Source organism: Cololabis saira, chromosome 16, assembly GCF_033807715.1.
Source record: "Cololabis saira isolate AMF1-May2022 chromosome 16, fColSai1.1, whole genome shotgun sequence".
Lineage (NCBI taxonomy): Eukaryota > Metazoa > Chordata > Actinopteri > Beloniformes > Belonidae > Cololabis > Cololabis saira.
In genome coordinates, this window is record NC_084602.1 from 39,572,625 (window position 1) to 39,596,416 (window position 23,792).

A 23,792-nucleotide genomic window follows, 5' to 3' on the forward strand; every position below is an offset into this window, starting at 1 on the left:
CCGTGACTCCTCCCATCTCATCTGCTCAGTGATGGTGTTTGTTTCTCCTCCATTTCCTCTTTAGATGTCGTTCATCTCAGTCGAGTTATCAGTGAAACTCTTTACATGGTTTTATGTATCTTAAAGACGTCATACATGTCTGTTCTGTGCTGATAAAAGATACAATGATCTTCCTGCTCTTCTCCTGCTGCCTGACAGGTCATTAATTTGAATATGTTTCAACTCTTTCCAGTTTCAAAATGTATTTCTAAATAAGTTGGTTTTGTTCTTCCTCCAGGAGTTAGTCTGGGTCTGTCCGTCTCACTCTGATCTCATCAGAAATCCTGGGGACCGGGTCCAGGTTTCCTGCAGCCACGACAGGAAGGATTATTTCCAGATGCTCTGGTACCAGCAGTCGCCTGGAGACGCAGCCATGAAGCTCATCGGATATCTGTACTACGATGCTCCCATGATGGAGGATTCATATCGGGAGGATTTCAGTCTAGAAGGAGATCTGAGGGGGAAGTTCAGCAAAGAACGCTTCTCTTCTGATCAAGTCTGTAAAACCGGATCACAGAGCAGTTTATTTCTGTGCAGCAAGAGAAGCACGATGATGAAAACTCTTTCTGAACGTTACAGAAACTCAGATGTTCCTCATCATCGGTGGTTTTCAGACAGACCTCCAGGCAGCTGCTCTCGTGGTTCTGTTTGGCTTTGATGCATTTATACCTGAATTACAAAAAGTAAAAAAAGAAAACAGGCATAAACTTTTGTTTTAGTCTGATTGTTTCAACTCCAACTACGCATCTCCTCCAGCTTCCACTGATGCAGCCAGGAAAGAAACAGGAATGAGTGACATCATCTCGGTTTCTGAATCATCTGTTTTCCACCACCAGGAGGCGCCTTTTACTCACAACACAACTTCTGGTTATGGTTTATGGTTTATAAAATATGTACTTAACATCTGAAATTTCTGTGTTTGTAAAATATTTCCCCCAAAAAATGTAATGTCTTGACTATTTTTTGCATAAATTCCTGCAGAACCTCGAGACCCTGAACAGGATGAAGAGATGCAGATAAGAGATGGATGGAAGTCTGTTTCAGATCTGCAGCTCCATCTGTTTTTACTGATGAATATTATTAAAGAACAACCCGTCTTTCATGGGTGAGATTCAACTTTTGTGTAGCAGCCTCAGATCTGCAGGATGGAGTCCAGTCATGGACCTTTTGGTCCAGTTTCCATCACAAATATTCAGTCTGGTTCAGACCCAGAATATTTGTTGGAGTTGAAACCGGTTTTCTCTGTGGACAGAAGCATCTTCACCGGCTACTATCATTTCCTGTAGAATTAATGATCCGCCTTTCCACTGGTCCTCCACCTGGCATCCACCCCGTACCGTCAATGACGTCGATGACCGTCAATAACCGTCAATGAGGTCGATGACGTTGATGACCATCATTAACCATCAATGGCCATCAATGATTGTCAATGGCCGTCAATGACCATCAATGACGCTCATTTACCATCAATAACCATCAAAGATGTCAATGACCATCACTGACTGTCAATGACCACCAATGACAATCAATAACCATGAATGACCCTCAATGGCCGTCAATCACTGTCAATGACCACCACTGACCCTCAATGACTATCAATGACGTCAATGACCATCACTAACTGTCAATGACCACCAATGACCACCAATGACCATCAATGACCATCAATCACTGTCAATGACCATCAATGAGCATCAATGACGTCAATCACCATCAATGATGGTCAATGACCATCAATGACCATCAATGGCTGTCAATGACCATCAATGACCCTGAATAAGTATTGATGACCATCAATGATGGTGGATATGTTGTGCTCTTCTTCACTCTTCCATATGAAGGTCATGATTTAAAGAGTGTATGCAGGATGTGTTCTCCAGAACGGCTGGCTCCTCCCACTGATCTGTATCTCAGACGCACCCATCACCTCTCTCCTCTTTGACCTTCAATCCTCTCAGCTGAGGGTTTTCATTTCAAGACTTAAATGTGTATCCAATGAACTTTTAAAAGAGAAAAATGATCCCCCTGCTCATTTTCTGCAGCCTGACAGGTAATAATTTGATCTATTTCAATCCTTTCCAGAGTGGAAAGGTCTTTTCCAAACAAGACCAGTCATGTTGGCCTCTTGTCCAGGAGTTAGTCTGGGTCTGGAGGTCCGTCAGTCTCACGCTGATCTCATCAGAAATCCTGGTGACCAGGTCCAGGTATTCTGCAGCCATGACAGGGTTGATTATTACCTGATGCTCTGGTACCAGCGGCCGCCTAGAGACACAGCCATGAAGCTCATCGGATATTTGTACCATAATGCTCCCAAGATGGAGGATTCATATCGGGAGGATTTCAGTCTCGAAGGAGATCTGAGGGGAAGTTCAGCAAAGAAAGCTTCTCTTCTGATCAAGTCTGTAAAACCGGAACACAGAGCAGTTTACTTCTGTGCTCTCTCTGAAACTCTCTCTGAATGTTACAGAAACTCAGATGTTCCTCATCATCGGTGGTTTTCAGACAGACCTCCAGGCAGCTGCTCTTGTGGTTCTGTTTGGCTTTGATGCATTTATACCTGGATTACAAAAAGTAAAAAAAGAAAACAGGCATAAACTTTTGTTTTAGTCTGATTGTTTCAACTCCAACAACGCATCTCCTCCAGCTTCCACTGATGCAGCCAGGAAAGAAACAGGAATGATTGACATCCTCTCGGTTTCCTCAGCACCAGATCAGGGAGACTGGAGGAAGTCTGAATCATCTGTTTTCTACCACCAGGAGGCGCCTTTTATTCACAACACAACTTACAGCTAAATACAGTATGTTTATAAAATATGTACTTAACATCTGAAATGTTTTTGCATAAATTCCTGCAGAATCTCGAGACCCTGAACAGGATGAAGAGATGCAGATAACAGATGGATGGAAGTCTGTTTCAGATCTGCAGCTCCATCTGTTTTTACTGATGAATATTATTAAAGAACACAGTGTTCATGGGTGAGATTCAACTTTTGTGTGTAGGAGCTTCAGATCTGCAGGATGGAGTCCAGTCATGGACCTTCTGGTCCAGTTTCCATCACAAATATTCAGTCTGGTTCAGATCCAGACTGTTTGTTGGAGTTGATGTGTTCAAAGAAGAAAAGTCTGAAACCTGTTTTCTCTGTGGACAGAAGCATCTTCACCTGCTACTATCATTTCCTGTGGAGTTAATGAGGCCCCTCTCCGCTGGTCCTCCACCTGACATCCACCTCGTACTGTCAATGACGTCGATGACCATCAAGGACCCTGAATGACCATCAATGACCATCACTAACTGTCAATGACCACCAATGACCGTCAATAACCGTCAATGAGGTCGATGACGTTGATGACCATCATTAACCATCAATGGCCATCAATGATTGTCAATGGCCGTCAATGACCATCAATAACGCTCATTTACCATCAATAACCATCAAAGATGACCACCACTGACCCTCAATGACCATCAATGATGGTCAATGATCTCAATGACCATCACTGACAATCACTGACCATCATTGACCATCAATGACCATCAATGACGTCAATGATCATCAATGATCATCAATGACCATCAATGGCCATCGATGACCATCAATGACCATCATGGCTGTCAATGACCATCAATGACGTCAATCACCATCAATGACGGTCAATGACCATCAATGACCCTGAATGAGTATTGATGACCATCAATGATGGTGGATATGTTGTGCTCTTCTTCACTCTTCCATATGAAGGTCATGATTTGAGTGTATGCAGGATGTGTTCTCCAGAACGGCTGGCTCCTCCCACTGAGCTGTATCTCAGACGCACCCATCACTTCTCTCCTCTTTGACCTTCAATCATCTCAACTGAGGGTTTTCTGTCATTAAAAGACTTAAATGTGTATCTAATGATCTTTTAAAAGATAAAAATGATCCACCTGCTCATTTTCTGCAGCCTGACAGGTAATAATTTGATCTGTTTCAATTCTTTCCAAAGTGGAAATGTCTTTTCCAAACAAGACCGGTCTTTTTTGCCTCTGCCCCAGGAGTTAGTCTGGGTCTGGAGGTCCGTCAGTCTCACTCTGATCTCATCAGGAATCCTGGTGAGCAGTTCCAGGTATTCTGCAGCCACAACAAGACCGACTACAGGGTGATGCTGTGGTACCAGCAGTCGCCTGGAAACACCGCCATGAAGCTCATCGGATACGTGTATTTTAAAGACCCCACGATGGAAGAGCCGTTTAACCAGGATTTTGAAGTAGGAGGAGATATGAGCGTGAACACAGCAAAGAACGGCTCGCTCACGATAAAACGCGCAAAAGAAGATCACAGTGCCGTCTACTACTGTGCAGCTCGAGAAGCACGGCGACTGACATCCCCTTCTGAACGCTGCAGAAACTCAACCCAGCTTGACGACAGACACCTGCTCAGTGGTTTCCTTGTGGTCCAAGACTCCTTGATCATGAATGTGTGAAGGCTGGAAATCCTTCGGTGGGAATTCAGATGAAACAATGCACAGATGACGTGCACAAGCACCACATTCCTCTGCTTGGTGAGAACACGTCGTTCTTGAGAAGGAAGAGCAACCGTCCTGCGACACCTGATGTCGACGTCACTTCCTGTCACCTCTGCTGGCAGCTCATCTTCTTCATAATCATCATCGTTCAAAGCTCCTCTCAAAGTCACAGTCGAATCTGCATTGCACCAAAAAGGCGGGATGATTGCACTTCTCATCTTCTGTTACCTTCCAGGTATCGTACACGTCCGTCTCCACGTTTCTTTTTCCTGTTGAACCAAAGCTGAGCTTGTTCTGCTGGTGTAGGGTTGTTTCTGGGGATCCAGGTCCATCAGGCTCCGTCCCACGTCTTCACAAAGCCGGGCGGCAACGTGACGCTCTTCTGCACACACGGACAGAAGGACTACAGGGTGATGCTGTGGTACCAGAGGGCCCCCGGAGACACGGCCCTTCAACTCATCGGATTCGGATACTCTGCAATCACAAACGCCAGCGTGGAAAAGCCTTTCAGGAAACACTTTCCAGTTAGCCGGAGATCTGAACGCAGAAAGGAAAAACGTCTCACTCTCCATACGTGATGTGAAAGCAGCTGAGCACACGGCAATGTACCTCTGCGCTGCCAGACAAGCACACTGCGTCAGTCACCCCTGTGCTCTTAACCAAAACCTCCTCCAATGGCCTCCTCTTATCTCTCCAATGTGGGGTAAAGAACAACCCCCCCACCCTGCACATGCTCTCGTTGGACTGGTTTGTCACCTTTCTTCATCCCTGAGTACGACCCAGCGCTGCACGAAGCGTCCTCACAAGCGGTTCTTCAACATTAACGTCAGTCCCTCATTCCTAAATATAGAAGGAAGTAAATTCAGGCAAAGAAGAGGGGAAGCTAGGTAAGTTAAAGGAGGCTTAGTACTATATAACTTTAAATATTAAGTGTAAATCAACCGCAGGCCGCTCTTGTAGCTGAATTTGCTCCCATTTCAGATTAAAAACCATAGATGGTAAAAACATGCCAGGCTGACAGTAGGATGATGGAAACAACACTGCTGCAACTGTGCAGCTCTTTGACCTTTTATCTGTTGCTTCTCTGCGTGGCCAGTAGGGGCAGTTGCTGACTTTGATAAATATTAATTGAAAGATTTTTCGTGTTGTTTTTCTGTTTGTTAATCTGTTGTTCTGCTTCCATGGTCTTAATCACTGTGGATTACAATCTAACTACAACTAAGAGTTCTTACATCTAGTTTTACAAGTGTATTTGTAATGACATGGAGTTACAAGTTTATAGTGGGTGTGTGAAGGATCAATAATCAGTATTATTGGCAGTAATAGAGGGACCCGAAATCACATTTTGCTTAGGGCCCAATGGAGGCTTGGGCCAGCCCTGCCCCCCGGTGGTCAGTCGAGGAACTGCAGCTCCACAGTACCTTCATGTAAGACCAGAGGTTGGTCCTTGAACACGTCCTTCAGGACAGAAGGATGCAGCGATCTGCTCAACCCCAACAAAACGAGGAACAGGTGTAAAACTCGTGGACAAAGACAGAATCTGTCCTCTGTAAGGAAAGAGTGTCTCTGCATCACTTCCTGTCCCTCCTCCTTCTTCACCAGACTCAGCCGAGACTCTGTTTTGTTCCTCACATTCAACATGAAGCTGTTTCCTCTCCTGCTCTCCGTCATCGCGACGTTCTGGATCAAAGGTGCCAGCAACTCCGGTTCCACCTGAATGGAAGCTATCACATTTACTAAAAGGTATTCAAAGATTATTTCTTCTTCTGTGTTTGTTCCCAGGAGTTCACCCCAGTAAGGAAAAGAGAGTGCACCAGTCTCCTGCTCAACTGTTCGGGGAACCAGACAGCAAGGTCACCCTGACCTGCACACATAAGATCCAGAGCTACGACACAATCCTGTGGTACCAGCGCTCCCCGGGAGACACGTCCCTCAAGCTCATCGGCTACGTGAGCTATAAACGTCTAATTATAGAAAAGCCATTTGAAGGCAGGTTTACCGTGAGTGGAGATGGAGAGAAGACGGCGTATCTTCACGTGGGGAACCTGACTCAGCAGGAAGACACTGGGGAATACTTCGGGGCAGCCAGTATGCACAGTAACAGAGAGAACTACTCCCTCATACAGAAACCTCCAGAAGGATCCGGCAGATGACAGGAACCCAGCAGGAAGCCACAGAGACGTCTGGCACGGTATCAAAGCTGTGGAAACAGCTGTCGACGCACCTTTACGTCATGAGGACCATTTCACACATTTCATCTCAGTCCAACCTGCCAATCAGTCGGATAACATTCGTTATACATGTGTAAGGTAAAAGGTTAAACACATTTGATTAGACTCCATGGAAACTCGTGTCTATTGACGAAAGGATGGGTCAACGGAGCAGGGGTGTGTAACCAAAATACCTGCAGAGCTGCCATCAGACATTTACAGCGGGATGTACCAGCCAACTGTCAATCAAGCCCGTGGTAATAATGTCAACAGGTCAACAGGATGCGTCGTTGCCTGTTTTAACAAATCAGAAGTTCCCCCAACCTTCAGAGTGCATGGTTCCTTTGGGACATCAGTGTCCTCCCAGAGACCCTTTAGGGACCTCACACATCAGGGGCGGGGGCCTCATTTATAAAGCTTGCTTGCGCACAAAACAGGGCTTGAAAGATGTGCACACCACCTTCTGTGAAATGTGAAATGAAGCCAGATTCATGTCATACTTTTAATGTCATCACTTATCAGACTTATAGATCCATGTACACCCAAGCCGATGTTCTGCCGAGTTGTCCTAAAAGCCTTTGAAAAAAAAGAAACTGAGATAAAAGAAACGGGGATCATACAGTAGTATTTTCTGCCAAAGTAGGACACCTCGCCGAGGTAGGACGCCTCGGCAGAACACCGGCTCGATATGTCTCATTCATCCTGAAGCCCAGCAGAAACAGGCTGCAGGCAGCCGCTGCGCATGCTCAGCTGGCTCATTTATATGCAAATACAGTTGCCAGGTGCTTTGTGTTGACCATTCTTGGTAAAAAAGTGGGCGTGTAGAGGATAGTGGATTTGAGGCGAATTCATGTGCGCAACCTTCCAGCTGGACTGTGATTTATAAAGAGAACATTGTGTGCAGATGTGCGTGCACACGGTTTTATAAATCCAGATTTTTTTTTGCGCACGCCATTTTTGGCTTTTGGGCGCACGTGCACTTTTAGTATGAATCCTACGCACTCTTTTATAAATGAGGCCCCTGGTCTCATCACTATCCACAGCAGACGTCTGTGTTTTAAAAGTGAAATAATCACTAAACTGCCACAATTAGAGAAGTTGTAGACATCCATCATCCTCGTCTGCAGAAAGACTTCATGGTTTTGGAGGAGAGGAAGAAGTCAGGAAAGATGTCAGGAAACGGTGTTTCACCAACACTATGATGAAAACGCCGCTATTGACTTCCTAAGAGTTACTGCTCTTCTTCTGAGCTGGGAAAAGTGTTTATTTTCAAAGACGCAGTCTCACCTGAAGGTATCGAGATACAGAGGTGGGGAGGTATGGAAGTACGGCGGTACTGGGGTACAGAGGTATGGAGTTATGGAGGTACAGAGGTATGGGGGTATGGAAGTATGGAAGAATGGAGGAATGGAGGTGTGGAAGTACGGAGGAATGGAGGTATGGCGGTATGAAGGTATGAAGGTATGAAGGTATGGAGGTACGGAAGAACAGAGGTATGGGGGTATGAAGTTACGGAAGTAGGGAGATATGGAAGTATGGGGGTATGGAGTTACGGAGGTACATGGGTACGGAGGTATGGCGGTACGGAGATATGGAGTTATGGAGGTATGGAGTTATGGAGTTATGGAGGTACAGAGGAGTGTAGTAGGTAGTTGAATTCCCTCGACCCACATCAAAGCGTTCACAGCAAGACCCGAAGTCCTTCATAAAAACACAATCAGGAGGGATGGATGGGTGTTAGTAGAGTCGGGAACGGTGGGGGAACAATTGCTTTTGGAAAGTCGGGCTTTTAACACATTCCGACTTTGTTAAGAAAATAAAAGCCTGAAGACCTCAGTTTTCTGAAAAACGAATGTTTTTGTTAATCCTTTAATATCTCAGTCACTAAAGAAGGAGTAAGATGAAATATAAACTATTTAATAGTGTAAAGGTGTAAATTATGACTTTATTGCATGTTTATGAGCAGGATCAGGCTCAAACAACCAGCAAGCAAAGGTTTAGGCGACCTCGTATCCAGACGGTGATGGAGGATGTGAGGATGGGTTTGCTGAAACGTATGCAGCTCTATAGGAGGTACCCTGAGTCTTCTTGGGAAGGGAGGGCTGAGCTCCTGGCTGTTCTCCTTTAGGCGGGCTCGTCTCCATCAGAGGTGAGGCCGACGAGGGTGGTGTCATCTGCAAACTTCAGGAGTTTGACCAACTGGTGTCCATGTGCAGCTGTTGGTGTAAAGGTAGAAGAACAGAAGAGAGGCTTTGGGGGGATCCAGTGTTGGTGGTCCGGGGTGTGATGGAAAATTTACCCTCGACCACCAAAGATTTCCACTGCCCTTAAAGATGTTTTTGTTTACTCGAATCGTAAGAATCAACCATCCTTTGTGCCTTAAAAATACAACTTCAGACAACAACATATACTGTAACTTTTTCACAGCGGGTCATTATCTATTTAGCAAAAATTAAGTCAACATGAAAAGAAAATCCTGCATGTCCCGATAATGAAACAGGTCGTAGCTCCCCATTGACCCACTCACAGCAGGTGACTGTTTACTGTGTGAGTTATGGAGGTATTTTTGACCGTTCTTATTTGCAGTATTTATCCATTTCTTTAGGTTTTCAGTCGTGGGTCTGAGATCTGGGGCCTCATTTATAGGATTATAGAAAATTGCGGGCGCAAAAAAAAATCTGTATTTATAAAACCGTGTGCACGCACACTTGAACGCAATGTTCGCTTTATAAAAAAGGTTGCGCAGCTGAATTTGCCTCATATCCCGCCCTCTACACGCCCACTTCATACCATAAATGGGCAATGCAAAGTAGTATTTGCATATGAATGAACCTGCTGAGCATGCGCAGGGGCTTCCTGCAGTCTGTTTGGCGTCAGAATGAATGAGACGTATCCAGCCACCGTGCCACTAAATTTCACGGAGACTGAGATCGAAATGTTGAGGATGAGATGGAGGACAGGAAAACGACATTCTTTCGTGGTCACAGTAAAAGTATAAATAGTATATAAATAGTATAAAATAAAGCGAGTGAAAATAAAACGCTGTGAGGCGCAAGGGCGCAATTTCCACTGGGAACAGGGGGGGCATGTCCCCCCCACTTTTCAAACTCATGCTTTTGTCTCTGTATTATTACTGAATTAAAATGAATGGACTTGGACGTATGGGACATTAACTGTGTAAACTTTGTTTGCTTTTACAGGGATGACATGTTTTGGGGGGTTAGTGCTACACAGGTACACTTGACTTAAAGAACTGAAAATAGATCCAACCAGACATGAAATAGTGACTGAAGTCAAAACAGATATCCATCGTATTCCAGCGCGTCTTAAAGGCTGAAGAAGTGCAGCTGTGAAGCACCACGAGGCTCAGATAAGACGGCAGCTGCTGCAGGATGAACGTCAGCCACCACGGTGTGTGTTTTTACGCTGAGCTTTTCCAACGACCGAGTCTCTGCTTCAGGGCCTGTTTTTGATTACGTGATGATTCTGAGTTCAGTTTGATGGGATGAAGAGTTAAAAGTTTATGTGATACTGACCTCTAGTGGCTTCACATGAAATCACACTCAAACTTAAAGAAGAAAAAAGGAAAAAGTTTCAATAAACTGCTGGATAAATGACACTGATCGATAGTGATGAATCTGAATAAAACAATAAATTAATAAATATACATTTTTACTCACGCTGGTGTTGCTGAAATTCATGTTGAGCAGCAGCAGTACATACAACACACACAATCATAGACATACATAGAAAAAGGATAAAAAAGTAAAAATATATAATTAAAAAAATATATACAGTATATACAGAAGAAGAAGATGAAAAATAGTGCAGTATGAGATATTATAAATACAGTGCATAAACAGGTAGGATATGTATGAATTCATAATCTGAAGAAGCAACACTGAAAAGTTGGTTGTGTGTATATACATGTATGTATATATGTGACCGGACCCTCGTTTCCTGCAGAGATGCAGGACCAGACCCTTGTTTCCTGTAGAGATGCAGGACCGGACCCTCGTTTCCTGCAGAGATGCAGGACCGGACCCTCATTTCCTGTAAAGATGCAGGACCAGACCCTCGTTTCCTGTAGAGATGCAGGACCGGACCCTCGTTTCCTGCAGAGATGCAGGACCGGACCTTCGTTTCCTGCAGAGATGCAGGACCAGACCCTCGTTTCCTGTAAAGATGCAGGACCAGACCCTCGTTTCCTGTAGAGATGCAGGACCGGAACCTCGTTTCCTGCAGGGATGCAGGACCGGACCCTCGTTTCCTGCAGAGATGCAGGACCAGACCCTCGTTTCCTGTAGAGATGCAGGACCAGACCCTCGTTTCCTGTAGAGATGCAGGACCGGAACCTCGTTTCCTGCAGAGATGCAGGTCCGGACCCTCGTTTCCTGCAGGACCGGACCCTCGTTTCCTGCAGAGATGCAGGACCGGACCTTCGTTTCCTGCAGAGATGCAGGACCAGACCCTCGTTTCCTGTAGAGATGCAGGACCAGACCCTCGTTTCCTGTAGAGATGCAGGACCGGAACCTCGTTTCCTGCAGGGATGCAGGACCGGACCCTCGTTTCCTGCAGAGATGCAGGACCAGACCCTCGTTTCCTGTAGAGATGCAGGACCAGACCCTCGTTTCCTGTAGAGATGCAGGACCGGAACCTCGTTTCCTGCAGAGATGCAGGTCCGGACCCTCGTTTCCTGCAGGACCGGACCCTCGTTTCCTGCAGGACCGGACCCTCATTTCCTGTAAAGATGCAGGACTGGACCCTCGTTTCCTGCAGGACCGGACCCTCATTTCCTGCAGAGATGCAGGACCCGACCCTCGTTTCCTGTAAAGATGCAGGACTGGACCCTCGTTTCCTGCAGAGATGCAGGACCGGACCCTCGTTTCCTGCAGAGATGCAGGACCGGACCCTCGTTTCCTGCAGGGATGCAGGACCGGACCCTCGTTTCCTGCAGAGATGCAGGACCGGACCCTCGTTTCCTGCAGAGATGCAGGACCGGTCCACTTCATCCCTGGAAATAAGCAAATGTGGGACGATCTAAGGGTGATCTGATCGTGGAGCGTCACGTGAAACCAGCAGATGGAGCCATCCGGGCCCGATTTCTTTTCAATGCGTCTCATTTGGACCCAACATGAGTTAGGTAACTTTATTTTATTTCAACATGTCACAACAACCCTGCTTTGCTACCAGAACGTCTCACATGATGCTTTAATTTCTTCTCATTTAGAAAACGTGAGGAGCTTAAATATCTGCAAATTCTTGTCTTACATTTACAGGCCAGCACGCAGCTCCTGAAGCTCCGGCCTGCAAACATGCACAAAAGAGAAAAACGATGGACAAAAATGATAACTATGAGATACTTATAATAAATAAAAATGGAAATCAAGAAGAGAGTAAGGGAAGAGGAGAGGAGAAGAAGGGTGAGAGGCAGTTTTTAACGTCTTTTCAACGGCGACCATAGTCGTCTTTTTAACGTCTTTTCAACCAAAAAATGTTCGCTGGGGTGGCTTTTTTCCAAATTTAGAAGCAACTCGTCAGATGTGTCGGAGGCCGGAGCTCGGTGATTGGATGAAGAGCCGTGACCAGCAGAGACGCCTCCTCCTCCCAGCAGCAGCATCATCTCTCTCCTGGCACAGAAATAGCAGCAGTCAGGCTGTCAGTCACCGCAGAGAGATGGAGGCTGAGATACGGAGGCGCTGGCGGGGGGGAGGAGAGAGGAGGTAGCCGAGGAGGCAGCCGAGGAAGCAGAAAAGGAGGTAACCGAGGAAGCAGCTGAGGAAGGAGCCGAGAAAGCCGCTGAGGAGACAAGAGGTTTTTGTGTGATGCTTTTCCACCGTGGGGACAGGGGGCCACGGTGATACAACCCCATAGAGGCGCCGTACAAAAACCTCCTGCTGCTTCCCTCCGTGGTCCTGACGGCTGCATGACGCCGGGGATTCTGGGAAGAGCAGGACCAGCACCGGTCCGAGGCTGCACACACATCAGGACACTTCTGACCCGGAAAATCTGTTTATATGCAGAATTCCTGCCAGAAATACGACTTTTTGATTCAATGTGGAGCCTCTGGAAGTCTGCTCTCCTCATCCTCACAAACACACAACTCTGTGGACTCGATGAAGCTTGTCCTGCAGACCTGAACCCTCCTCATCCTCTGGATCGGTACAACCAGTCTGACCAGGATGGTTGTGGAGGATTTGGGCTGTTTTAGGTAGCGGAGGCTTTCAGCGTGACTCTGGAGACGTAGCTTACTTTGGAAAAGGAACCAGACTCACAGTTTTGGGTAAGTGGAAGTTCAGCTGCTCGGTTTGTCGTATTCAACTTAAACCGGTGGAAATGTTGAGGGGAGAGTGGAGGAGAAAGCTGCTCTGGTGTAAAACCGGTGATATTGAGCTGAACTTGGAGCACTGTGACCAACTCTCAACCCGCGTACTTCGGCCCTGGAACCAGACTCGCCGTTCTAGGTGAATATTCCACTCTTACTCTCAGATTTGATGCTTTAAACTTCACTTAAACTTTGGCAGAAGTTTCAGGAAAATCCTTAACTATAAATATGAAGGAGAGAGTTTGATGCTCAGTATTGAGTCACCGTGACAACCGTGAAGCGTACTTCGGCCAAGGAACCAAACTGACAGTTTTAGGTAAATATTCCACGTTTACTCTGAGATTTGATGTTTTAAACTTCACTTAAACTTTGGAAGAAGTTTCAGGAAAATCTTTAACTATAAATGTGGAGGATAAAGCTGCTCTGGTGTAAAACCGGTGATATTGAGCTGAACTCAGAGCACTGTGAACAACTATGAACCCGCGTACTTCGGCCGAGGAACCAAGCTGACAGTTTTAGGTGAATATTCCACTTTTATTCTGAGATTTTATGTTTTAAACTTCAGTTAAACTATGTCAAAAGTTTCAGAGAAATCTTTACCTATACATGTGGAGGAGAGAGTTTGAGGCTCAGTATTGAGTCACCGTGACAGCATGAATGAAGCGTACTTCGGAAAAGGAACCAAACTGACAGTTTTGGATAAATATTTCCCTCTTATGCTGAGTTTTGATGTTTTAAACTTCACTTAAACCTTGGCAGAAGGTTCAGGAAAATCATCAACTATAAATGTGGAGGAGAGAGTTTGATGCTCAGTATTGAGTCACCGTGACAACCGTGAAGCGTACTTTGGCCCAGGAACCAGACTCACCGTTCTAGGTGAATATTCCACTTTTACTCTGAGATTTGTTGCTTTAAATTTCACTTAAACTTTGGCAGAAGTTTCATTAAAATCCTTGACTATAAATGTGGAGGGAAAAGCCACTCTGGTGTAAAACCGGTGATATTGAGCTGAACTGGGAGCACTGTGACCAACACTGATCCAGCGTACTTCGGCCAAGGAACCAGACTCACCTTTCTAGGTGAATATTCCACTTTTATGCTAAGTTTTGATGTTTTAAACTTCAGTTAAACTTTGGTAGAAGTTTCAGGAAAATCCTTAACTATAAATGTGGAGCAGACAGAGTTTGATGCTCAGTATTGAGTCACCGTGACACTGGTAACGAAGCGTACTTTGGACAAGGAACCAAACTCACAGTTTTAGGTGAATATTCCACTTTTACTCTGAGATTTGATGTTTTAAACTTCAGTTAAACATGATTGTTGGCAGAAGTTTCAGGAAAATCTTTAACTATAAATGTGGAGGAGAGAAAGTTTGATGCTCAGTATTGAGTCACCGTGACAACAGGAATGAAGCGTACTTCGGCCAAGGAACCAAACTGACAGTTTTAGGTAAATATTTCACTCTAATGCTGAGTTTTGATGGATTAAATGTTGGGTAGTGGCATCAGTGTTGGTGGAGGACAGTGTTTTACTCTAAAAGTGGAGCAGACAGAGTTTAATGCTCAGTATTGAGTCACCGTGACAAACGCTGAAGCGTACTTTGGCCCAGGAACCAGACTCACCGTTTTAGGTGAATATTCCAATTTTTACTCTGAGATTTGATGTTTTAAACCTTCAGTTAAACATGATTGTTGGCAGAAGTTTCAGGAAAATCCTTAACTATAAAAGTGGAGGAGAGAGTTTGATGCTCAGTACTGAGTCACCGTGACAACGCTAACGAAGCGTACTTTGGACAAGGAACCAAACTGACCGTTTTAGGTAAATATTTCACTCTTATGCTAAGTTTTGATGGATTAAACCCTAGATAAAGTGTCAGTGTTGGTGGACGACAGTGTTTTACTCTAAAAGTGGAGGAGAGAGTTTGATGCTCAGGACTGAGTCACCGTGACGACGGTTACGAGGCTTACTTTGGAAAAGGAACCAGGCTGACAGTTCTGGGTACGTAAATGATCATTAATGATAACGATAATGACCTTAAACGGATGTAAAAGGATCTGTAAGTGTGTCGGCTCACTAAGAGCCGGGGAAGTCCAGCTCGGGGCTTTTTGACATCGAGCCGGAGCGCTGTGCCAACTATGAGGCTTATTTCGGGCCGGGAACTAAAGTGACAGTTCTGGGTGAGTAGAACCTTCTCCTGGTGATCGTTGCTGTTGTCGGAGTCGGATCAGACTTTAGGATGTTTTAGATGAGAGGAGAGTCGTGTTTTAATGAGAACGCTGGTAAAAGCAGCTGTTGTTTCCATCGCTGATGGTTTTCACTGTGACTCTGGGGGTTTACCAGCGTACTTCGGTCCAGGAACCAAGTTAACCGTTTTAGGTAAGAAACCTGCAAAATAATCCTCATGGACACACGAGGATTATTATGAATAATTATTATTGTACACATCGTGGTAATGAACTTGTTCAGGGTCCAACTATGAAGTTTATATCAGCCAGAAATCAAACGTCTCAATTTGGTTTTTATGAAACCTTTAAAATCCAACCTGCAAAACGATCAAACGAGTCCCTTTTAGCAGCAAAAAGGTTGGAATGAGCCGAGCAGGTAGAGAGGAAAGTGTTTCCAGCGCTGATGGTTTTCACTGTGACTCTGGTGGAGGTGAAGCTTTCTTCGGCGGAGGAACCAAGTTAACCGTTTTAGGTGAGAAAAGCTGCTTCATCAAGCGATTTATTAAGATAGAGACGAAAACGGGAACTTAAAGTTGTAAAATCTAAACTAAAACCAAAAGGAGAACTGAAGACACTAATGTAGTTAAGTCAGCAAAAAATGATGATGTTCGTCGTGTTTTTAGTCTAAAAATGTAATCGAGTAAAAACACCAGAGCAGCTTTTCCTGCAGCCGTTTCTCAGTGTGACGACTACGAACCTGCCAATTTTTGGAAAAGGCACCAAACTGACCGTTTTAGGTAAGAAAGTGAGAAAACTTTGCTTTGTGAACCTGAACTGGACGAACCGCTGTGACGTTTGCTGCTTTAACCTTTTAGTTAAGGGATTTCTGATTTCTGGTCGTTGCTGTTGAATTAAAAACTGAAACGCTGCAGAGTTAAAACTGTCATTGAAAACTGTAACGATTCTTTGGGAGGTTTTCTGATCCAAGCAGAACGAGTTTCCAGAGAGAAATGTGTTGTTTTGTTCTGGGAAAGCTTCCAGAAACTTATGCAAAGCCAACAGTCAAAGATATCAGCTAAAAAGTAGAATATTCTGTAAAAGTTGATACCTGAAATGGACAAATGAACAGAAACAGGCTGGAAGACATCAGCACTTCTCATTTACTAAACAAAACTATGATCTCTTCAAAAAACCACAAAACTGTGACAAGAAAGAGGTAAAAGCATCAAGTAATAAGTTACTTAGCGCTAATGTGGCTAATCTCTTCACCTGTCAATCAAACCACGCTTACACTTAACCAGGTTTGTCAGTTAAACTTTAGCACCAGAGATGAAACACGTTTATTCAGGAAAATCCTCAAAACACGACCAGATTCAGACCAGACAGATGTTTCTGGGACAGATGTTTCTGGGACAGATGTTTCTGGGAGCTCTCATCAGAAAATAACCTGCAGCTTTGCAGCTTTTCCAGGTTATTTTCTGATAATTCCTGTGAAAATCCTCCCAGCAGCAGCTCCGGGTCTCTGACCCGGTTGCAGCCGCCTGGATTCGGCTGCTCTGGGCCGAGGTGGAACTTTTAAAACCTGGATTGTAGAAATATTCAGCGTGTTTTAAAGCTGCTGAGAAGCAGCCGAGCAGTTTTCTGCAGCGTTCGTACTCGCTGTGATCAGGCCTGTATGGAGGCTCTGCAGCTCTCTTCGCTGGAGGAACCAAGTTCACTGTTTTAGGTGAGAAACCAGGTTCTATTGAACTTGTTTTACTGCTGCAGAACCGTTAAACCAGGTGAAATGGGAGAGATGAAGTTTCGTGCTGAAAGTGAGTTTAGAGGGTTTTTCAAACTGTGGTTTGAGGCCTGAGATAGTGAGATAGATATCAGAGCTGCAGAGCTGCAGAGCTGCAGAGCTGCAGACGTGCAGGGTTTTGTACCAGCCCAGCGTCTCTGTGCTCCTACACCCAGACTTACTTTGGAGCCGGGACTAAACTCACCGTGTTGGGTAAGAAAAGCAGCCGAGCTCCGATGATGGGGGGATGATGGAGGAGGGGGGGTAGTTTATTTGTTCAGTAAATGTGGTGTGGTGAAGCGGCTGGCTCTGTGAGGAAGCGGCTGGCTCTGTGATGGATTGGCTGGCTCTGTGATGAAGCGGCTGGCTCTGTGCCCGGGTTGTGAGTCGGAGTCGGGTTTTATCATCTCCTGGAAACACTGTGAATAATCAGGCTGAAGCTTATTTCGGATCTGGAACCAAACTCACCGTTTTAGGTAAGTGAGATTTGATGCCGAGCAGGTTCTTCTGAACTGTGACGTCAGAAAGAAGCTTTAAACATAATAATGGGATGCCACAATCATATAACTGTTAAGTAAGAAAAAAGAGAATCTAATTCTGGGATGGTGTTCATCATTTCTTGGTGAATGTGGTGAAGCTGCAGCAGCAGCGGTGGAGCTGGTGGTTCCTCTAAGAACTAAGGTCTTCAGGGGGTTCTGGGGTCTAAAACATCAACAGGCTGCCTTTACTTTCTATGGAGGGAAGAAACAGTGAAGGAGAAGTTGGGTTGTGGGTCGGATGGGTTTTTGTGACTGTGAGGTCGCGCTGTGCTCCGGCTCTTATCCCCCTTACTTCGGATCTGGAACCAAACTCACCGTTTTAGGTAAGTCTCTCCTCAGGAACAAGTTCCAGATATTTCTGCTTAAACTAAGACCATGGTGATTAATCTACAGAAAATCAGGAAATTGTCTTATATGACAACATATCAGTAGGACCTACAATACTGGACTAAATCCTGCAGCTCTCTCTTGCATCATGAACTGCTTACTTGGGTTTTCAGCAGAATTATCTTCCTCAAACTTCTCAAAGCAGCTGTTAAACATGATCAGCTATAGAATATCACAGCATTTACAGCTTATAGGAAGGAACTCGGAGTATTCCTGGTTTAGAACAGAAATTAATGAAAATTTAATGAAAAGTGTGATCTTCAACTGAAATGACAGATGTGATGAATTGGTTATTGGTGTTAAAATCCTGAGTTTTGTGAGATTTTGTGGAAATGTTATTGGTTTGTGTTTTTACAATAAAACTACTTGATCTTTCTAAAAAAAAAAAAAAAAAAAAAAAAAACTAGTACCAGTTAGGGCTGGGGATCGATTCAAATATCAAGAATCAATTCAATTCCGATTCTTAAGATTCAAAATCGATTATAAAGATTTAATTTGATCCGATTCAAGCCGATATTGATTTGGGTTAGTGTTATTAAAAATGTTTTTTGGAGCTGTTGTTTGAATTATATGACTGTAAAATAACTAGTGAAATAATAATTTCACAATAATTATTGTGAAATAACTAATAAATAAATAACTCAAATAGGCCTTCCAATATCCATTTAAAGTGCAAAAAAAAGAAAGAAATTGCAACAGTTCATCCAGTAAACAAATCATTTCAGCTCGTCTAATTTAATTTTTAATGTCTAATTTAATTTAATCTAAATTTAATAACACACATATTGTCATGAAGCACCAGGCATTTTCCAGGTATTTCATGACAAACTGTGTCCGATAACAGAAACCAAACAAGCTATAATAAATATAGATAATAAGTTCAGTCTCGAGTCTCATTTCCAAAATAAGAATTCAAATACAAAAGAAGTGAAATAAAAGAAAACAACAAATAAATATGAAGTTAATGCTAATATTGCATTAAACTAGACAAAAACAAAACCGAAAAGGTGTAGGCTGAAGCTTATATAGCTCATTAACCTTTTATAATCAATTTCCGTCAGCTCCTACATAAACCAATACAGAGCAGTAAATGAATTAAAAGAAAAACATTTCATATACTTCAATTCAGTTTATTTGGGAAGGGACAGAATACATTCATATACATTTAGAATTAAAAATACAAATGCACCCAATTTTAGCTACAGAGCTAGTTTCCATTGGCAGTCCCCCGGCTAAAAATATAAAAGAAAGACAAGTTAAACAACAAGTTAAAACAAATACAAATAAAGCGTGCAAAAAGCTTCTGTTCTTGTTTGATAGTTTCGTGCATGTGTGAATTAAATAACGTGACTACTAAAGTTCACCGTGTGAAAATGTAAAGATGAAAAAAAATTGGTCTTTAGACATACGAATCAATATTTAGGAAAAATATGAGAATCGATTTAGAATCGGAAAATTTATTTTTTTCAATACAGGCCTAGTACCAGTACCAGTACCAGTACCAGTACCAGTACCAGTACCAGTACCAGAGGTCATGCATACTCATTCAATAAGACCACATTTCTGACTGCTACTTCATAAATGTACAAATATACTGTAAGTAAATGTTATAGTCAAAACCAAAATTGGATTTAATAGTTCCTCTTGACCCTAAACAGCTAAAATGAATCAATTCCAGTAAAACTAAAGCTCGGGTCTCAAGAGGTTTCAGGGTTTTAAGGTGGAAATCTTCCAGCTTGTTTCTGGAAACCTTTCAGGTTCTCAGCTGGACCTTCAGGGAGAACTGTGAGGTCGGAAAGAAGCTTAAAAATATAATAATGAGATGCCACAATCATATAACTGTTAAGTAAAGAAATAGAATCTAATTCTGGGATGGTCTTCATCATTTCTTGGTGGAACTGCTGCGTCGCTCTAATAGTCTAGAAACCACAACGATGATTTTTATTTTCTTTAGGGTCTCCTATTAGTGAAATTGGATGTTGTGGTTTTTGATTTTGGGGGGAAATTAGTTTTTTTTGGCTCTTCTTTAGAACTACTCCAAACCCTGAAAAGGGGCCAAATTGAGCCAGTTGGAATAGGGGAAAAGTGAGAAAAACAGCCCATAACTTGAGAATGCTCACTCTTTTCTGCATCAAACTTGCTGAGGTTTGAACCAGGTGGCTGTCCACCATCATCAAACAGTCAGAAAATGATTTACCTGAGAAAATAGTGAAATATAGCACTGTAATCATACAATCATATACAATTTATTGGAATAAAAAAAGTCACACATTTCTGGAACCAGGAAAAAGTCGTAGAATTTTCACGGAAAAAGTTGGAAACCTTTGTGGAAGAAATCATATTTTACCCCAAAAAGTACAATAAGAGCTGCAGCTCCAGTTTTCAGGGGGTTCTGGGAACTAAAACATCAGCAACAACAGTTTACTTTCTGTGGAGGGAAGAAACAGTGAAGGAGAAGTTGTGGGGTCGGATCCAAACTGACGGTTCTGGGTAAGAAAGCAGCTGATCTGGTCTGGATGTGCTGACTAAGAGAGTTTTCTCCGACCTTTCAGAGGGCGACCCAAAGGAACCAACCGTGCAAGTTCTTGGACCTTCAAAAAAGGAGTGCCGGAGCGACTGGGACCTGCAGAAGAAGAAGACCTTGACCTGCGTGGCCTCCGACTTCTACCCCGACCACGTCAGCGTGTCCTGGCAGCTCAACGGCGTCAGCATCACCGTCGGCGTGGCGACGGACAGCGACGCCACCAAGAGCAAGACGTCCACGTCCTACAGGATCAGCAGCCGGCTGCAGGTCTCTGCTGAGGACTGGTACGACCCCAACAATCTCTTCAACTGCACCGTCAGCTTCTACAATGGAACAGAGACCAGCTACCACCATGCCAACATCACAGGTGAAAACCAGGACTGGGGATTCATTCAAACGTCAAGAATCCATTCCATTCCTAAGAATCAGAATCGATTATCAAGATTTGGTTCGATCCGATCCGATTAGTGTTATTAAAACAGTTTTTTGAGCTGTTGCATGAATTACATGACTGTAGTTCTGCAACATATTAATACTAGTATCATACTGAGATTCAACAGCAAGTATTGCAGCTAATGATGCTGTAAGGACCAATCAGCTCCCAGAATGCTGATAGAACTGCTTTCAGAAACATCGTGGGTCAGAATTACCAAACAAATCCAGGGAGGAAACAGACGTATGAAATCGCTTTTATTTTTTCCCAGATTCCGGTTTTATTTTTTGGGGTTTTAAATGTTTGAGAATTTGGTTTTTAGCATTTTATGCAAATGTAACCCCAAGACAGTGTAAAAAGTAATGAAATAGAGACAATTCATGCAATTATGACTGAAAACTTTAATGTTTTCATACCTTTAAACATATTTAAGGCAAAAACATCGTGTCCAACAAAACATTCCTTTTTTGGGCATAAACATAAAAACATACAACATAAAACATACAAATTTTAAGAATTAATATGAGAATCGATTTAGAATCGGAAAAACAATTTTTTTCAACACAGGCCTAGTGATAACGTGGTTGTTTTGAGGCTCGGTCGACCGGAACAGAATCTCTAGCTGAACTTCTTCTCCTCTTCCTGCAGGTGAGGAGGACGATCACCTGACCAGAAGTAAGTCTTTTATTTTATCTTCTTTAGACGTGAACTTCCAGCAGAAACACGTCCAGGTCCCACAACTGATCTGTGTTTGTCTGCAGAGGAATATCTGACGGTCACCGGGAACGCCAAGCTGTCCTACACAGTTCTGATCGTGAAGAGCTGCGTCTACGGGGCCTTCGTGTGGTTCCTGGTCCGGAGGCTGCAGGTCTGCAACGCCGTCTTCCCTGTCCATCTCTGCCCATCTCTGTCCATCTCTATCCATCTCCGTCCATCTCTGTCCATCTCTGTCCATCTCTGCCCATCTCTGGCCATCTCTGTCCATCTCTGTCCATCTCTGCCCATCTCTGTCCATCTCTATCCATCTCCGTCCATCTCTGTCCATCTCTGGCCATCTCTGTCCATCTCTGGCCATCTCTGTCCATCTCTGTCCATCTCTATCCATCTCCGTCCATCTCTATCCATCTCTATCCATCTCCGTCCATCTCTGTCCATCAGTCTTCCTGCGCCAGAACCAACCAGTGATGCATGTTTTCTATCTGTTGCAGAGTTCGCCTGGGAAGTAGAATCTCCTGGAATCTTCTGGAAAGTAGAATCTCTTGTAGCCTTTTTCTTCCGTTTTTGCTTACGATGTATGCAGTGTAGCTAGAAGAGCGTTTGGCCCAAATATCTGCAGTTTTCTTTGCTCCACATTTGACTGGAGGCCAGCGGATCTCCGTAGACCCGGTCCTTGACATCTGGGCCACATCAGGCCTGCGTAGCACCTGCCAGTGTCCATGTTCGGCTCAAATGTGTCTGCTAACTGGGATCTGTGGGGACTTTGGGGAAACCTGCGCTCACATCTGCTTTGTCCTCTGAGAATATTGATAAAAGACATGTAAATGTTGCATCTGCATTCATACTTTTTAAGAAAGTGTTTGTTCGCCCAACTTCCTTCTCAATAAAGTGTTTTAGACGACTTCGGCGATCACGGCTGTTCTTTCTCTTCTAGTTTATGTAAATGATGTAACTGAGGAATCGATGACAGTAAACGGCTTCGACACTCGTCACTCGTTCCAGAGAGGAGGATGTTTTTATGAAAAAGGTTTTCCTCCCCTGCAGCTTCTGATGATTAAAGTCTGAATTCTCTTCATGAGTCAAGGAGATCTTTGTTTTCTTCACACTCTTCTGGTTGGAAAGTCAGAAGTGCGTTGGCCACAGAGCAACAGGAAGTGAGAGCAGCAGGTCGGTGCTGGAGCTGCAGACCCGCGGAGGCGTGCAGGGGCAGGATGTGGTGACGGCTGCAGCCTGAACGCCTTCGCTCTGCACACAAACCCCAGCAGCAAAGTTCACCACAACCTCCGGCTCCCCGGGTGCACCTGCATCCGTGCACGAAGAAAGAGACGAGAAAACCTGCGTTTGTGTGTCAACGGAAGTCGTAAAACAAACAGCTGGTTGCTGCTCGCTGGTGCAGAAATGTAGAAGCCAACGTTTCCAGGCGTGCACGTGCGCAAAGAATGTCATCTAAAAGTTATGGGTAGAAAAGTACGTTAAAGTGACTAAATACGTGTTTCAAATAAGGAACAAACATCATGTTTAAAAAAGCATCAAACATATAAGATATTCGACAAAAACAAAACAAGACCGAAAAGGTGTAGGGTGAAGCTTATGTAGCTTATTACCCTTTTATAATCAATTTCTGTCAGCTCCTACATAAACCGTTACAGAGCAGTAAATGAATTAAAAGAAAAATATTTGATTTACTTTTTGTATATAGAAAACATTCAATATACTGTATAAACCTTATCTATTTGCTGTCCCTGCAGTACAGCGTATGGCAAGCTGAAATGTCATCACTGTTGACTGTAATGTTTTGTTTTTCCATAAATTGAATGAGGTATTTTTCCAGAGTCTGCAACTCGCGAACAGGTGTATCCTCACCAGAGGTGTCAAGTAACGAAGTACAAATACTTTGTTACCTTACTTAAGTAGAAATTTTGGTTATCTATACTTCACTGGAGTAATTATTTTTCAGACGACTTTTTACTTTTACTCCTTACATTTTCACGCAATTATCTGTACTTTTTACTCCTTACATTTTAAAAACAGCCTCGTTACTCTATTTCATTTGGGCCTTTAAATAAAACTATCCAGTTAAATTGCTCCATCCGGATAGAGTGAATTTGGTTGTGGTTGTTTCAGATGTTCTTGTCCAGTTTTGTTCTTACATCCGTTCCCTCAGATTCCT

General features: G+C 43.8%; 1 protein-coding gene across 1 annotated transcript in view; it reads left to right on the forward strand.

The window, feature by feature from the left end:
* The window catches only part of LOC133462670 (immunoglobulin lambda-1 light chain-like), a 64,409-nt gene extending 42,120 nt beyond the window's left edge, over positions 1–22,289 (forward strand). The window contains exons 3-7 of the mRNA XM_061744012.1: positions 13,358–13,393; positions 20,501–20,839; positions 21,554–21,580; positions 21,667–21,773; positions 22,114–22,289. Coding sequence (XP_061599996.1) covers positions 13,358–13,393; positions 20,501–20,839; positions 21,554–21,580; positions 21,667–21,773; positions 22,114–22,131 — 527 coding nt within the window. The 3' untranslated portion in view covers positions 22,132–22,289. The remainder of the gene's footprint in view (positions 1–13,357; positions 13,394–20,500; positions 20,840–21,553; positions 21,581–21,666; positions 21,774–22,113) is intronic.
* Positions 22,290–23,792: the final 1,503 nt, after the last annotated feature.